This window comes from Rousettus aegyptiacus, unplaced genomic scaffold (assembly GCF_014176215.1).
Source record: "Rousettus aegyptiacus isolate mRouAeg1 unplaced genomic scaffold, mRouAeg1.p scaffold_m13_p_12, whole genome shotgun sequence".
In the NCBI taxonomy this organism is placed as follows: domain Eukaryota; kingdom Metazoa; phylum Chordata; class Mammalia; order Chiroptera; family Pteropodidae; genus Rousettus; species Rousettus aegyptiacus.
Window position 1 is genome coordinate 56,124,818 of NW_023416287.1, and position 18,027 is coordinate 56,142,844.

Genomic DNA, 18,027 nt, shown 5'->3' on the forward strand with positions numbered 1-18,027 from the left:
TACACTTGTTTGCTTCTCGCCTCTAGCTGCCTCTTGGGGTAACTCTCTGTAATTCACTTTGAAAGAAGGCTGGCTTTCTTTCTCTGCCTTAAAGAGATAAGCCCCATCCCAGAAGGGCAGCTTCCTTGTTAGCAGTGACAGGCAGCAGGAAAACTGGGCTTGATACCCTTCTCCATTCCATGGTAACATAAAGTAAATGAGCTAATTATGCCTTTTGCAGATGTTAATGCTGTAGTGTTGACACTTCATAAATGACCCTGTCTTCAGTAATATTTATTGATATATACACTAAATTTACATTTCACAGCCAGACTATGGAAGCAGGAGTTTCTAGTAAGAATGTGTCCTTAAAGAGTGTCTTACAACACATTGAAGCCACACCAAAAATTGTCCACTATGCAATCCTGGGCATACAGAAATGGAGCAGCAAGCTGACTTCCCAGAGCCTGAAGACACCATTCTCTAGGTGCCATGTGCATGACTTCATTCTCCTCAACATAGACTTGACTCAGAATGTACAGTATGACTTCAACAGGTAAGTCAGGCCTCCTGGATGCAAGTAATCCTGGCATCTACTCATCGTGTCTGCCCAGCTCTAGCCTCTTTAATGTTTTTTTATTCCTGTTTCTGTCTTTAACTGAAAACTGAAAATGTCTTTATATGGACAACGAGGAAGTGGGGGATCACAAGCCCCAAAGTGCCCCTTCATCACCAGCCAAACTGACCCAAACCCTTAACAGGTGTTAAAATACAAAATGCTTAGAAACAATTTTAGTAACTTCATTATTCAACAAAAACTATAACGGACAAAAACTGCTGAATCGATACAAATCAGTGTGTGGACCCATTAACCTATTGAAGGTTCAGAATTTAGGAGATAATCACTTTCCTCAGATGTTAGTAAGACCCAGAGATCTGGACCCTGTAGAGAAAAGCAGGCAGATAGGAGTGAGCAGGTTAGCCCTGGCCTTGCCTCCTGAATAAATTATGTCTACACTCTGGGAAATCCAGATGGCCAAGCAAAGAATGTCAGGGACCATAAACTTCCACTTATGTCAGTCCCCAACCCTGTAGCTACTAGAATATTCTGTAGCTATTTCATTTCTGTGTTTTAAATTTGGCAGATGCTTTATCCTATTTGCAGCCAGGATTTCAAAACTGGAAGCACCTATACACGCCTGTCCTCCAAGGGTATATGGAGGATGCAGTACAATTTGGTTCAGGAATGCCTGAGGCCCTATGAAATGTCTGGGACCAAAGTCACCCTACTCCTCCTTCCGTTAACGGCTGTAATGTCCAAATCAGGGGGTTCAGAGGCCAGTGTTAAGGGGGCCAGCTACACAAGAAGGCAAGGTTGATTCTATTTGAAGCTATCTCTAACATCTGCCACACATTTCTCTGTAATTATCATGATTGAGATGTGACAGGTAGTAAAACCTATCGTTGTGATTATGATTCAGGTATTTCTGTGAAGATGTTGACTTTAACCTGAGAACAAACAGTAGTGGCCTGCTCATCTGCCGCTTTAATAACTTCAGTCTCATGAAGAAACATGTTCAGGTTGGAGGGCAAAGGGATTTTATCATTAAACCAAAGATTATGGTAAGTTTTCAAGCTTGATTCTTTTGTTGAAATTAAGGCAATGATTTCTTATTAATATCTTTGTTATTAGGTACTGGCATTAAGCACTTGCCACTTGATTAGAAAGTGAGGTAAATCAGGGGAGTCAGTCCTTTATGGCAAATTGACAGTCTCATTTCCCTCACCGAAGAATCTACAGCTAAACATAAGGTTTTAAAATGCAACAAAATTACCTTTCTTTACATAGACTTAAGGCATAACAACTCCATCAAAGATTCAAATATAATATTCCATTTTCTTAAACTGGCAAAGTTAACATTTTTACCTTTATGTAATATTCAAAAAGTATAAATCAAGATACTAATGAGGAAAGTAACACATCAAAACCTGTTAAGGGTGAATTCCATGGGCCTACCCTTTTCTGTTCGAGATTTACTAGTAGCTAATCATTTATAATATGTGGACTCCCAAGTCAAGCTTAGAAACTTCTGGTTTTTCTTTCTGGTTGTGATGGGATAGGCTTTATCCCATCACATCCAGCAGCACTTGTTTGTCCTCATAATGCACTTGCTGAATGCAGTAACTTTTAAAGAAACCTGCTTTCCATTGTCTCCTGCCTTTGCTGTGTGTAAGTTAGTTGTTAGGTAGATGACTATACTGTTCCCGTACTAAGGGAAAACAATGTTCAGATCCTGAGAATGACAGACACATTGGAATCTAGCATCTGTGATTGTCATACTGCTATTTGGGGGGTATTGTTAGGATGCAATGCATTATTTCCTTGCCCATTTTATCCAGTGACACATTTCCCTTGATCATCTCGGTTCTAATTTCAGGTATCAGAGAACTTGGCACCCATCTTACCCCTTCAGTATGTCTGTGCTCCCGACAGTGAACACACACTACTGGCAGCCCCTGCGCAGTTTCTCCTGGAGAAGTTTCTTCAGCATGCTTCATATAAACTCTTCCCCAAAGCTATCCGTAACTTCAAGAATCCTGTATTGGCCATTGACTGCTACCTTAACATTGGACCAGAGGTAAAGGAGGAGTGGGCTAGTACTGTTCTTTACCCAGTTCCAACGATTTCTTTCCCATTTTAGCTCCTATTTGAAAGCTTAAATGGTTCGGGGCAGGGGGTGGGGGGATGCCTGTGACATTTATGTAAAGGCTCACACAATATGTGATGGCAGTTGTCTCTCTATTTCACCTCATACCTATTTCACCTCTCCACAATAAGCCAGCAAAGAGGTGAAACACTCAAAGCTTAGTGGTCAGCTCTGCTGAGCACCCTGCCTCAGTTGGGCAGAAGCAGTTGCTTGCTCTTTCCTATCATAACATGTATCAGATGATATTTTAATCATGCAATGTTTCTCCACAAGACTGAGTTCTTCAAAGGTACACCAAGCCTTAGCCCGTTTTAGGTATAGAACAGGAGCTAAGTGATTGCTGAACAATTTAAGGTACCACAAGAGACTTTTATAGTTGCCGCTTCCACTCCTGGACTTCTTTCTTTTAAATCATTATTTTTCATTATTTCTCTTCTCTCTCTCTGTCTCAAGTTCTTCATCAGTTTTTTAAACATTTGCCACTTACACCTTTAGGCTTCTGACCACTGGTGGCCTTCAGGACTTTAAGGGCTTCTGCCACTAAGCTGTCCCTTAGAATTATTGCTGTTGTTTTTCAATAATTTATTCTGTTCTATTCAATAACATATTCTCCTTGTAAAGAATTTAAAATAAAAGGTATAAATTGGAAAATAAAATCATTTGTAATGAGAACAACAATTTAGTGTACATTTCCTTTTAGGGTTTTTTCTTCCAGGTGTTGACAAGGAATCTCCTAAGACCAAAATCCAATTATATTCAATTTTGGAAACTGATTTTTAAAATTTAACAGTGTAAATATTTACAATCTCATTAAAAGATTTCAGTAATCTATGTGGGTTAGATGAGAATGTAGAATTTTAGAGGTAGAAGGAACCTTACCAACCATCAGAAGTACTAATGCTTTTCATGGTACCTGTAAGTTACATGTCTAGCTTAGGTCTCCCAGTTCCTCCACCCCAGGATCCGGGGCTTTAGGTGTTGGACAAAATCTCAGTGCCACTACAACAAAAAGCAGCTAATACTTAATGGTAGTGTTTATATTAATTTACAAAATAGTCCTATGAAACAGTTACTATTATCATCTCTACAGACAAGGAAGCTGAGGTATGGTAAAATGTAGGAAGGAAACTACTTAGTGTCACACAGCTGCTAAGTAGAGGAATCAGTATTCAAACCCAAACAATCTAGCCCACACGTTAAGCCATTCCATCATTCTCAAGGTCTCCCAACTATCTTATTCACTTCTCTGTAATCTTTGTGCAGTTATCTTCTGTACATGGAAACTGTAGAGCTGCAAATTTAAATTCATGCAATTGAAGCTTCTAATTGAAATTTAAGTATATCTACATGAAAAGCTGATTTAAACATTTCTCAATAAACATTTAATCTTTTCTAAGTATGCCTTTTTGTGGAAGGTAGTTTTTTATTTTATAGACTCTTAGATGGAGGGGCTTATTTTTCTTACTACTAATTCTTTCATAACCATCCTTTATTATGAGAAACAAGAAAAGCTCTAAATAGGTTAAAACATGGCACACTAAATAGAAGAGATGCAAAGCTTAAACAACCCATTTAAGTTTCAATAAAAAATTTATCTCCTTTAACTTACCCTGAAATACCTAAAAAGGAAGATACTGACTCATTCAGCTCAAGTGCAGACATTTTGCTTGCTTTTGAAATAAATGCCCAAACTATTTTATGTTTGATGATTCCAGGTGGCCATATGCTACATCAGCTCCAGACCTCACTCCAGCAATGTCAACTGTGAAGGGGTGTTATTCAGTGGACTCCTCTTGTACCTCTGTGACTCTTTTGTAGGTGCTGATCTTCTTAAGAAATTTAAGTTTCTAAAAGGTAAACCAAATTTAGTATTTTGCTTATGAATATTATTGGTTCCCACTGAACAAAATAAGAGGCAAAAGATGTATTTTTGAAAAGAACTTTAACAATCATTTTTACCAGTAAATTGAATACCTTGCTTTTAAACCAGGGCCACTGGCTTTCTTCATTGGGGTAGGAGGTGGGGAATCATGTCACTGGTACACTAAATATAGGTGAATAGCCAAACAATGCTTCTCATATAACCTAATTTTAATAAAAATCAGGTTGTTGAATTATGACAGGTATGTACTATATATACAAAGATTTAATTTGCCTAAGAACAAACTGCAGATTAGGCATCATGAATAATCCTGACAATAAGACTTCTGGGGTCAGTGAAAAAAGTAAAGATCAGAATATTGTGTAGACCATGCTATCATTTTTTATGAGAACAGGTAAAATGATGCGTGTACACACACACACACACACACACACACACACACACACACACACACACATCTGGAGCAGTCAGGCGGGGTTGCCTTGCAGGGGAGGGACATTTGGCAGAATCTGGAGATATTTTAGGTCGTCACACTGCGGCTGCTGGCATATAGTGAGTAGAAGCTGAGGATACTGCTAAATAAGCATCCTACAAAAACAGAACAGTACCTACACCATAGAAGAACCCAGTTCTGTAGTGCTGAGGTTGAGAACCGCTGCTTTAGAGGAACATATGGGAAACATTATAGCATGGGTTTTAACACTGGTTACCACAGGGGAAGGGAGGGTATGGTTAGGAAATTTTTCACTTTACACTCTCAAAATTTTGAATTCATAATACAACTTATTCAAAATAAAAATGAATAATTCTGATAGGTTATTTACCTAATATGTTGCTTCTCAGATATGTTTGCTTAGGGGCTATAATCAGAGAGGTGGTAAGGTTCTTTATTATTTCAATTCCTGAGCCTAAAATGCACTTTTCTGCCTTTTTTCTGAAGGTGCTACCCTGTGTGTCATCTGCCAAGACAGAAGTTCCTTACGCCAAACAATTGTCCGCTTAGAACTAGAAGATGAGTGGCAGTTCCGCCTCCGGGATGAGTTTCAAACTGCTAACAGCAGTGATGACAAACCCCTTTACTTTCTTACTGGACGTCATATATGAGCTTTTAAAGAGACCAAAAACAGCAAAGGGATGCCTAGGTGGGGCGGGGCAGAAACAATTATTTGGGATATTTTTTCCTTTAAAGTACAATCACTGTGGAGCAAAGTGCAACATATTTGTTCTCCAAAGAACGCCCCAAATCTAATGTAGGTCTTTGGGGCCATTACTCTCCTTCAGTTCCAATTCAGGTTCACTCCACGCTAGGCAGTTATGCAATTACTTAAGACACAGTCTGCCCACGGAGCGATGATATACTTTGGAGAACGAACATGGAGTTTGCATTGTTTTTTTCTACTACACTATGTTAGGGGGAAAGCTGAGTCTGAGCATCAGCTAGCCTGAAAGTGTTATGTGAGACTCACACCGTTGGTGTAGAATTAATTGAAGATTAACATTTGAGGCCTGAACCCTCAGTTTCTCTTCAGATCTGTACTTTGGTACAGTACTACTCAGGGGTCTGAAAAGATAGAATGTAGAAGAAATTTGTATTTAAAAAAAAAAAAAGTAGGTTTGTCTTTCTCTGTGCAGTGTTAGCTTAAGATTTATAATCTTATATGTATTGAAACTTTTGGCAAAATTTCCACAGGAGTTAAAAGTTTACTATTTAAACTGAACAAACAAATTAGTAAATGCAGAGCAGGCACTGTGTGCATATAGCAGCTTCTCCTTGTTTAAATTCTTTTGCTTTTTCCATTCTTTAAAAATGGGTCCAGTCTCCAAGCACACCATGTCTCTGAAAATATGGAACAGTGATTAATCTTGTATAGGAGAACCTGATTCAGATGTTTAGCCAGTTAAGCAGCTTTCAGCAGTCACCTCATACCCACCCTATTTGGTTGGTATTAAGCAGTTGGCACCAGCAAAGTTAAATGTCAGGCAAAGGTTCTGTGTGGAATGGAACTAGTTTGTTTTCTTTCTGGGACTCAAGCAAAGCTTCCTTTAAAAGGTACACTGAATGAATATTTTAGCTGCCTTATACTGAACACAACACAGAAATTGCTGAAATGGGAAATGAGCCATAGAAAGAGACAAAACTGTTTTTACTTAACCCTACCAGTGATTCTTTTTTAAGGAGCAAGAGGATTCTGTTAAAAGTCTCAGACTCATTAAAGTCAGCAGGGGGTGTTTGTAACAACAGTAGGAGGCATAAATTTCTATAAATTTCTCACCATAGAAAATGATCTAGAACAGTCTATTGGAAGTCTACTCTTAAATTACTCTAGTTCTCATCACACAACTTGACATTTTTCTCATTAGCTCCGATGTACCACTTTATTCCCACTTAAAATGGCCGTTGTTACTTGAATCTATGTCTTATTTGTGGCCTGAAACTACTGAGAAGGGGCCAACTAAGCCTGTATTTACTTAGAACAAAGTGTTAATTGACCAGTTTTATTAGCTTGTGATAAGTTTACAGCTAGTGAAAATGTGGAATGTACTAATCTAAAAATGGTATGCAGATCTCTTGGTTTTAATACAACTACTTATGATGCTTTAAACATACTTTGAACAATTCCTTTAAACCCCGCTTTTAATTACCTTCTAAGAGGATCTGCTGTGTATATGTTTTTAAATACTCCTTAATTTTAGTACAGCAAAAATTTTGGCAAAAAGGTACGTTTTGAAGCAGGTTGATTTAGATATGAATGTATTTCAATTGTTCCTGTTTGGCTGAAAAGGCCTAATGTGGATAGTACCAGGAAACCCACTGTTTGTGCAATATTCCAATATTTACTATATAAGGCAAATAAAATACTTGAAATAATTCTGAAACAGTTGTACCTGGGGCAGATGGCCTCTCAGGATTTCTTCTGGCTTTATGGCTTCATTGTCTGAAGAACATTTTTTAAAGTAGTTACTTTAGATGCAGATACTCCATACTAGTTAAGGCTGCACTCCTCTGAAAAATCAATTATAATCACTTAAATACTGTTTAACCCTGTGGAAGAGAAATACCAGAATAAAGCCAAAAGACCATCACCCCAATGATGGACAATTCAAATTGACCTGCCTTTTCTTTTCAATGCCTATCTTACTAAGGTTTGGATCTTTTAAAATAACCTTAACAGTATAATTCTTTAAAGAATGTTAGGTCCTTCTCCTTTAAGGATAAAATTGCACAAACACAGGATACCATGATTTATTAATAGTTACTTTGTTGTATGTTCAGTTTCAAGCTTTGCCATCCCTTAGAACACTGAATGTGTTCTCTAGGCCTCCATAATTAACCTATAGACCTGTCGAACCTTGCCATGTATGAAGTTCACACAGGTTAATACTGAATGTAAACTAAAATTAGAATGAGAATTGTATTCCTTTTTTTTTTTTTTTTGGCTGTAATTTATGCAACTGCTTTTTTGTGATTTTTAGAAAAGGAGGCACCTGTGTTACTTTATACTGTAAAATTTTCTTAAACAAAATTTGGTGAATTTCACTAGTCTACCTCACATTTTGTTTATGATTCGAAATTGTCTTAAGTTGTATCTACAGTGTGTTCTTATCCTTCCATTTAATTTGGTGAATATATTAAAATTCTCTCACACCCAAAAGTTTAGTCTTCTTTAAACTAATTTTTGGTATGTTCATAAATGGAATGAGCTCCCTCTGACAACATCCAAGAAAAGCTGGAAGTCTACATATCACAGGTTGGATGGCTGTAAGATTCTATCTTGGTATAACAATCCACGAAAGTGGTAAATATGTGGATGAAAATGTGTAGCCTATACAAAGACATACACACAAATAAAGTATCTACACACCACTCCCATTTGCAGAGTTCTACATAATTATGGACCAAAGATCTAGACATGATTATTAAAGAGATGTTGGAAATATTCATATTACATATATCCCCAATTTTATTGATGGCAACTGTAGTCACCTCGGCATCCTTCTCAGAGAACTTTAGATTGCCGAAACTGTGTGGTATGACATAAGGTGTTAATCTCCAATTTATTTCTAAATTTACCTAAGTTTACCAACTTTTGAGAATAACTTATTCCAGAAAAATGCCTTTCAGTTCTATTATGAAAAGTGCTAAAATAATAGACCCTGATATAGAACCAAGAAAACACTCTTCCAGGCCAAAGGCCCTATTACCTCAGAAGGGGTAATACATATTTGTAAGTTCGATGAGATTCAGGAGCAAGTAGAAATTGCCACTGTTCCACTACATATTCCAAAGCAGCCGCCTTGGAAACACTAAAAGCTTTGAAACTGCTGTTACCTTTGTATGCAACTACCTAGAGATGGAACAACATCCACGGAACAAGCATTCTTCAGAACTCTTTAGTTATGGAAACTGACCCTTAATTTCCTCTAGGGCTAAGAGAATATTGCTGTAACACTAAAACCATGGCTTCGTTGAAAAAAACCACTAAAGATAATTCCAGAAAGGGCCTCTAAGGGTAAGGAAAAAGCCATTCACATGACAATTTCCTTGTGTTAACTGTCAAGCACTGAGCTAAGGAAAGCATCTACTTCAGTGACTATTACAACAGATGGAATAAGTTATAATAAAGAAAAAGCAACAATAAGTTGTTTTCTGAATTCTTAGTTCTGTAAATAGTCCAGTGCATTTTATTTTTACTAGATGGGTAGAGGGGTTGCTGTAAGACAGTCTTCCCTTTAACTGCCAGAAGGCCCAAGAGCAATGAGAATAGGTAGGATATACACTACATAGTCATTACCCTGGAAATTAACCAGAAATCTTAACCCCTGGTGAGTTATGGGTAGGCAGGAATATGGCTGTGTTCCTATCCAAATGCCCTAACTTGGAAGCCATGCAAAGTCAGCAAGAACAACTGAAATATCACTGGATGTCTATTATATTTACTGTGCTTATAAGAGTCATGCTTTTAGTAGATATATTCTATATCATAAACTGGTAAAATATTTTTACAATTCTTCCAAAATAAAATCATTGTATGTCCATGCAGACAAGGGAATAACCCATAAAATCTCATGGTTCCTGCCTATACTTATGATTTCTATAATGTCTAAATACTAGACATTTTTATAATGAACCAACAACTAGTCAACGGCAGCTGACAAAAATTTATAGGCCCCTTTATATAACCAGGAATCAGAATCGTCTTTTGAAGTTTGGCTGCAGCCGTTAGTACATACTCACTGCGTCTACTACCGCCTCCACCGCTCTGTAGAAACCGCTCTTTTTCTAACATCACTCTTCAACCTTTAATTGTGGTGTGTTGGTCATTCTTTGATTCTTGAAACTTCCCTTGGGTTCTATGACTCTTTTGGCTCTCTTCCCTTTGCTTTCTCAGGTATTTTGAGACTCAAATGATGGTACTCTTCACAACTTTCTCCTACCCTCTCATTTTATAAACCTCACAGTGGTGAGCTCTTCTAAACCTTCAAATTCATAAATTTCCTTAATTCAAACTTCTCCTAAACTCTAGGTTAATATATTCAATTATATATCAAATAAGTATCTCCACTTGGAAAATCTCCAACCACCTTAAAATCTTTACCAAAACTGAGTTCATCTTATCTCCATCTAATCCTATATAAATCCCCAGTGTTCCCTTCTCAATCTTCTACTCAATTACCCAAATCAAAATTGCCAATTACCCTAGATTCTTTCCATGGTTCTTCTCTGGTCAGTATTCAACTAGCATCATTTATTCCATTATATCGTCTCACAGTCTGGCCAGCTCCTCATCTTCAACTATACATCACAGCTTCAGTTCAGTGTTTCAAAATTTTTCACATAGGATACTATAATAGTCTCTTAATTATTCTCAAAGTTCCAGTTTCCTTACTTGTAAACTCTTATAGGGCTGTCATGATGATAAAATAATGAACCATCCATAGGCTGTGACACATAGCAAAAACTCAAATGTTAGATATTAATACTATTCTTAGAGAACTACCTAGATTGTAAACTGAGGGGCTGTATTTTCAATATAAATGTGAAAATAATTGTAACATTTAAACCAACCAATCAATATAAATTCACTATACCTAGTCCCCCTAAAACCACCAAGTTTGTCTCCCCAAAGCAGCATACTATAGCTTATATGGAAATTGGACCTGTATTATGAAATTAAATTACTAGAGCATCTATACTATACACAAAATTTTATCCTATTTAAAAACAATTACGGTCCCTGGCAGGCAAACAATGAGATCTCAAGCCCAAAGGGAAAGTGACTGTCAAAAGTCAGACTACTATGATCAGTTGAGAAAAATATTTATACAGCCTTATCATTATACCCCTAACAAAAAGTATATAGCCTTATATCACCCTATAAATTTAAAAAGCACACATCTATGGGGGACAAAATGTACCCCCGTCAACCTTAATTTAAAGTCCTAAATTTTAGCCATTTTTAATGGAGTATTATAATTTCGGTTGATAAAAATAATCTATGTTAAATCATAGTGGTGCTTCATTCTTGGGCTGTGGCTCTTTATATTCTCATGTCAGGATTTTGCCTTTTATTAGAGAGAGTTCAGGAGTTGTTGCTGACATACTGATCCTTTGGCAAACTGGTGAAAATACCTTTTAAGAAGCCAATGTTTTAAATCATTTTTCAAGGTATCAAACTTAAACTCCCTGAAAAAGCACAAATGACAACGCACCATTATCACATTTATCACTTAGAAAAAGCTATCAAGTATTTTATTATTTTATTCTACATTATATACAATTCATAAAAGGCCACAGCAGTTTTTCAACATATAAACCCTTTAAAAGTAGAGGGCACTATGAAGGATCGACAAGTATCAAAATGAAGTCCAGTAATGAGGGCATATACTCAGTGCAGTATTTCTGAGGAATAACAAAGCAGATACCAAGTCACCAATATTTAGCTTGAAACTATTCCACAGGTTTTTATAAACCTCTTTGGAATCTGTTAATAGGCTAAGTGTGCCCAGTTAACACTTATTTTAAGAAGTGAAACCAGAATGAAATAATAAATTTTAGAGGGTATCTTTCTAAATTCTAGTCACTTGTGGGTCTCCAAGAAGGAAAGCTTCAATTATTTACCACCTTCCATTTCTTCTTGCCATCAAGAATAAGAAAGAAATGAAAGGAGAAGTTCAATATTCCAAATTCCTCCTGCTTATTTGGAGCTTTGCATTTCTGGTGGAGGTTCCTTCAAAGAATATTTCAGGACCTTAAAAAATTAGCTTTGAATTCCTAAACATCCTCCTTGAATAATAACTCAAAAACATTGGTTTCGGCTCTGTGAAAATACAGTCTTTAAAACTATAACTGGTATCAGCAGATCAATATTAAAAAAATACAGTACCAAACTACACTGGTATATTTCCATATTAAGAACTTCAAAATATACTTATCACTGAGACCATAGTCCTTGCATTAGTTTTCAGTCCACTATGAACAATTATCTGCTGCATGTAAACATGTCTAAATAACTATAGATAAAATACATTAATCATAAATTTCTGTAAAAGATAATAAAATATCTTCTTTAAAAAACAAAACAATAATAAGCTATTACTGCATTGTTTCCAATTTTATGAAAATGGAACAACCTATGGTTGTTGCCAGTCCTGAGTTCATTGTAACAAAAATGGCCCTAGTTCCTGGTTAAAGTCAGCAACCAATCCACTCTTCAGTAGATGTCTTCTAGTACTGTAAAGAAGTATTTGCTTTAGGTGCTATTTTGTCCATTAATAAAATTATATACCAGAAACTGACCAGTGCCACAGTACTGTGTTGCAAACAGTTTTCCATCAGGAGTGGGATCTGAGAAAGCAATTTCTTCTTTACTCAAATATGAGCCATATATAAAGTTACTCCTATTAAAAAAAAGGAGAGGGTGGAAGGATAAAAAATTAATATTTTTAATCATTAATATTAGAAAAACAAGTCATATACAATTTGACTTTCTTAGACTTTTTAGGTAACATTATACAGTCTAAAAATTACTGTAAATAATTGTTCATTTAAAATAATAATTTGAGGTAAAAAAATTTATGAAAGCAATAATGGTTTTAAAAACATTCACCCAATACCTTTTCATGATAGCTATACTCAACAACTCTGAGTAGAAGGAACTTCCTCAACCTGATAAAGAGCAGCAAGGAACATAAAAGTGAATAGTAAAAGACTGAAAACTGTTCCCCAGAGATCAGGAACAAGGTAAGGCTGGCTATCTCTGCATGCACCTCTACTATTCAACTATGTACTACAGACTCTAGCCAGGGCAATTAGACAAGGGAAATAAATAAAAAGCAACCAGATTGGAAAGGAGGAAGTAAACAATCTCTTTCTGGAGATGACATGATCCTGTATATACAAAAATTCTAAGAATTCACACACAAAAAATCACTATTAGATCTAATTAAAAATGAGTTCCATGAGGCTACAGGATACAACATCAATATTAAGAAAAATTGATTCTAGCACCAGAGCACACATTTGAGCCTAACTGGGGCAGTCTGCTCTGTGCAAGAGGCCCTTTTAACTGCAAGCAACACTGGCACCTCACTGCGGAAGGCGCGTTTTGTGGGGCGGGGGGTGGGGGGGTGGTTAGACAACTCTCCTGTTAAAGCCAAGGTTGAAATGCCCTAGACGAATCCTGTAAGCTCAGCTGCTTAGTGCCCTGAACATTCCTTGTACCTGCCCTTTAAGTATCAACTGGCTTGGTGATCAGTGTGACTGGGAGCTTCAGTTAACCACGGCTTGAATGGTCTCTAGAGTTGAGAAGCAGGCCATGGCCTTGATCAGTTTAAGGGTATAGTGTACTTAACAGTCTTAGGTCTTGAGGTGCATGAACTATCCTGGCTATGGTGTAGCTGCAAACTTTCTACAAAATATTTAGGGCCAACTGCTTATTTGGACACTGTGTCAAGAGCAGGCCAAATGAATGTGTTCCATTCTGCGTAAATGGATTACAACAATGGGGTAGTTATGAAGGTGAGTTAGATTTTACTCATTAGAGGGCATCTAAGTGCATAACCCTTTGGAATTCAGCTTCTAGGTAATAAACGATATCACTGGGTATAGGTGAACTGTGCATAGGTTCTGAGTACAAGGCAACACGTGTTGAAGGGCAAGGATGCACAAGTGCAGTATAAACCACTTTGGCACTTAACTGAAGGGGGCCCAAGTTAATATGACTACTAGGCAGTTCAGGGTGTGAACTCCAGTATTGTACTCTTCATTTTTATGTGTATTAAGGATAATAGTACCTCTCTCACGTCGGAATGTGGCGAGTGACTACCTGGGATCCTTATCCAGTGATAACCCAGGAAACTGAAGTTACTGGCAACAGAGGGCCCAAGTACCTTATACCCACTGTTCTGTGCCTGTTATGTAAACAGGATTCAGTAGAAATAACTTAGATGCTTATCTAGCATTTGATGTATTTACTTTGTGAAATAATGCAAGTGACTGTAAATCTCCACATACTATTTATGTGCAGTAGGGTACAACCATGTGTAATCTCTTTACACAAACATCTAGTCCTTTGCCTTTAGTTATTGCATTGAAATATAAAGAACAGTGTACAAGACATGCAGACTGACAGGCAAATTGGCTTACACAATGAGAAATTAGAACTACACCATCTGAAATGGTCAAATCATTTAAGTCAAATGGTTTAATGGTGTAATTAAAGTAATCAAATAAGGGTTCAAATGTATTTTTTCAATATATTAAAGTCATGTTCAGGCAAACTGTTGTTTAAAAAAAAATTATTAGCTTAGTCCACATATGTAAGTTATCAAAAGTTACCCAAGGTAATTTTGATGTTGAATGAAGCTTTTAAACAAAGTCATGTTAAATGTACTTCTCAAAGCAAATTACACAATTAGAGCGTCCATACTGAACATTCTGACACAAATGCACAAAATAAAGCTGGCAACATTGAAAAAAGCTAATTCTATTTCTATATACTTGCAATGAATAATCCAAAAATGAAATTTTAAAAATATATCCACTTACAATAACATCAAAAGAATACTTAGGCTTAAATTTAACAAAATAAGTGCAAAACCTGTAAAATGAAAATAATAAAACACTGTTGAAAGTAAAGGAGACTTAAATAGAAAGACATCCCATGTTTATGAATCAGAAGACTTAATATTGTTAAAATGCCATTACTTCTCAAATTGGTCTGCAGCTGGCTTCTTTGCAAGTCACTGGACAAAAAAAAAAACTTAAAAAAGAACTAAGTTGGAGAACTCACACTTTATTATGTCACAACACACTATAAAGCCACAGTATTCAAGACAGTGTGCTACTGGTGTAAGAAAAGACCAATGGAATAGAACTAAGAGTCCAAATATAAATAAAACTTCAAATTTGTGGTCAATGATTTTGACAAAGGGGCTAAGACCATTCATCACGAAAGAGTAGTCTTTTTAACAAATGGTGATGGGACAACTGGATATCCACATACGGAACAATGAAGTTAGATCCTACCTCACATCATAAACAAAAATAAACTTAAAATGGATCAAAGACCTAAATTTAAGAACTAATATTATAAACTCTTGAGAGAAAATATGGACAATCAATTTTTGTGGCCCTGGATTAGTAAATGGCTTCTTAGATAAGACACAAAAAAACCACAAATAAGAAAAAGATATATAATGTGAAATTCAAAATTAAAAATCTTTTGTGCTTCAAAGACATCAAGAACATAAAAAGAAAACCATGAAATGGTAGAAAATATCTAGGTTATATAATAAGTGAATTGTCTCGAGAATATATAAAAATCTGTAACAAGAAAAAGATAAATAAACCAATTTAAAAATGGACACAGAATTTGAATGGGCATTCTTCTAAAGAAAATATATAAATGGCCAATAAGCACATGTAAAGATGCTAAACATGATCACCATTCACGAATGTAAATCAAAACCACAATGAAATGCCACTTCACACCCACCAGGATGGCTAAAATTAAAAAGACACACAATAACAAATGTGAGAATGTGGAGAAATTTAAACCCTCATACATTGCTTATGAGACTATAAAACTCTGGAAAACTTTGAATTTTTCAAAATGCTATGTAGTTACCATATGGCCCAACAATTCTACTCCTAGGTACATACAAAGAGAAATAAAAACATGCAAATACTTCTCTATTTCCCAAGAGAAATAAAAATACACAAAAAACATGTACATGAATGTTCACAGTGTTATTATTCATACTAGCCAAAAGGTAGAAACAACCCAAATGTTCCATCGACTGATGAATGGAAAAATAACATGTGGTACAGCCACACAGTGGAATGTTATTTGGCAATAAAAAAGGAATGTAGCTCACAGGAATACCACAGGAGAAGAGAGAGAGAGCAAGGGATTGAAATTCTATTTAAAAAAATAATGACAGAAAACTTCCCTAACCTGGGAAAGGAAAAAGACATACAAGCCCAGGATTCTCAGAGAGTCCCAAACAAGATGAACTCAAAGAGGCACACACCAAGACACATCATAATTCAAATGCCAAAGGTTAAAGACAAAAAGAGAATCTTAAAGGCAGCAAACAAAAAGCAGTTATTTACCTACAAGGGAGCTCCCATAAGACTCTCAAGAGAAACTTTACAGGCCAGAAAGGATTGGCACAAAGTTTCTCAAGAGAAACTTTACAGACCAGAAAGGATTGGCACAGAATATTCAAAATGATGACAAGCAAACACCTACAATCTAGATTATTCTACCCAGCAAAGCTATCACTTATAATTAAAGGACAGATAAAAAGCTTCCCAGATAAGAAAAAGCTAAAGACGTTCATCACCACCAAGCCAATACTATAGGAAGTGTAAGAGGGACTTCTTTAAAAAGAAAAAAGAAAAAAGGTTTACGAAATAGAGAATAAAACAGCAATAACTACATATCTATCAACAATTACTTTATATGTAAATGGATAAAATGCTCCAATCAAAAGATAGGGTGGCTGAATGGATAAGAAAACAATATCCTTACATATGCTGCCAGCAAGAGATTCACTTCAGACTGAAAGTAAAGGGAAGGAAAAAGATGTTTCATGAAAATGGAAACAAACAAAGCTAGGAAGCAATACTAATATCAGACAAAATAGACTTTAAAACAAAGGTTATAACAAGAGATAAAGAAAGATCCAGTTATCCTACTTCTGGGTATTTAGCCAAAGAAACCCAAAACACTACTTTAAAGGGACACTGAGAATCCATATGTTCATTACAGCATTATTTATAATACTCAAAAATATAGAGGCTACCTGGGTGTCCATCAGTGAATGAATGGACGAAGAAAAGGTGGCTCATATATACAATGGGATATTAGTCATAAAAAAAAGAAAAAGAATGAAATCTTGCCATCTGCAACAACATGGATAGACCTAGAGAGTATTGTGCTGAGTGAAGTCAGATAAAGACAAATGCCATGTGATTTCACTTATATGTGAAATCTTAAAAAACAAACTAGTAGAAAAGAAATAAACTCATTGATACAGAGAATTGAGGGTTACCAGATGGGAGGGGGGTTGGGAGATGAGTGAAAAAAAAGGAAAGGATTAAGAAGTACAAATTGTTAGTTTCAAAACAGATGTGGGGATGTAAAGTGCAGCATATGGAATATAATCAGTATTATCTTAATAACTATGAAAGGTGTCAGACGGGTACTAGTTTTATCATGGTGATCACTCTGTAAATTATATGTGTCTAATCACTATGCTATATACCTAAAATAAATATCATATGCCAACTGAAATTTTAAAAATTTTTTTTTAAATATTTATAGAAGGAATGTGGCACACTTGAGACATTCTACAGTATGGATGATCCTTGAAAACATGCTAAGTGAAAGAATCTAGTCATGAAAAGTTGTATGTTATAGTTGTATGTTATCCATTTACATGAAATGTTCAGAATAGGCAAAACCACTGAATCAGAAAGATTTGCAGTTGTCAGAAGCTGGGGAAGAGGGAAGTGGGGAGTGACTGCTATTGGATATATAATTTTGCAAGGGAATGATAAAAATGTCCTAGAATTAGTGGTGATGGCTGCACAGCCTTCTAAATATGCTAAACTCACTGAATTGTATACTTTAAGAAGATGAATTTTTGCTATGTAATTATATCTCAATACAAATGTTATTTTAAAAAAATTATAAATTGAGCCAGGATATAGACTATGAGTAGCATTTTAATAATGTAATCCTAACAAAGTGAGTTGAGTACATAAGAAGAACCAATAAACGAAAAAAATAAAACTTCTATATGCTTTAACAGAAAACTTATGGTGGCAATCTCACTATCACAGAACAAATCAAATGGCTATACTGTTTTGTTTTTATAAACTAAAACCATCTTATGGTTGTCACAAAACCTAAGTTTACAAGATTTAAAAGAAGGGGCAATACCCTC

The 18,027-nt window shown here is 35.9% G+C and overlaps 2 protein-coding genes across 9 annotated transcripts in view; one reads left to right on the forward strand and one right to left on the reverse strand.

Moving 5' to 3' along the window:
* Nucleotides 1–8,222, forward strand: part of GREB1L (GREB1 like retinoic acid receptor coactivator) — a 219,994-nt gene extending 211,772 nt beyond the window's left edge. For all 7 annotated transcript variants that reach the window (XM_016161519.2, XM_016161775.2, XM_016161923.2 and 4 more), the window contains 5 exons: nt 308–535; nt 1,461–1,602; nt 2,418–2,618; nt 4,403–4,541; nt 5,510–8,222. In XM_016161519.2, the coding sequence (XP_016017005.2) occupies nt 308–535; nt 1,461–1,602; nt 2,418–2,618; nt 4,403–4,541; nt 5,510–5,673 (874 nt within the window). In that variant the 3' untranslated portion in view covers nt 5,674–8,222. The remainder of the gene's footprint in view (nt 1–307; nt 536–1,460; nt 1,603–2,417; nt 2,619–4,402; nt 4,542–5,509) is intronic.
* Nucleotides 8,223–11,285: 3,063 nt separating this feature from the next.
* The window catches only part of ESCO1 (establishment of sister chromatid cohesion N-acetyltransferase 1), a 52,520-nt gene continuing 45,778 nt past the window's right edge, over nt 11,286–18,027 (reverse strand). For both annotated transcript variants that reach the window (XM_016162219.2, XM_016162308.2), the window contains exon 12: nt 11,286–12,468. In XM_016162219.2, the coding sequence (XP_016017705.2) occupies nt 12,321–12,468 (148 nt within the window). In that variant the 3' untranslated portion in view covers nt 11,286–12,320. The remainder of the gene's footprint in view (nt 12,469–18,027) is intronic.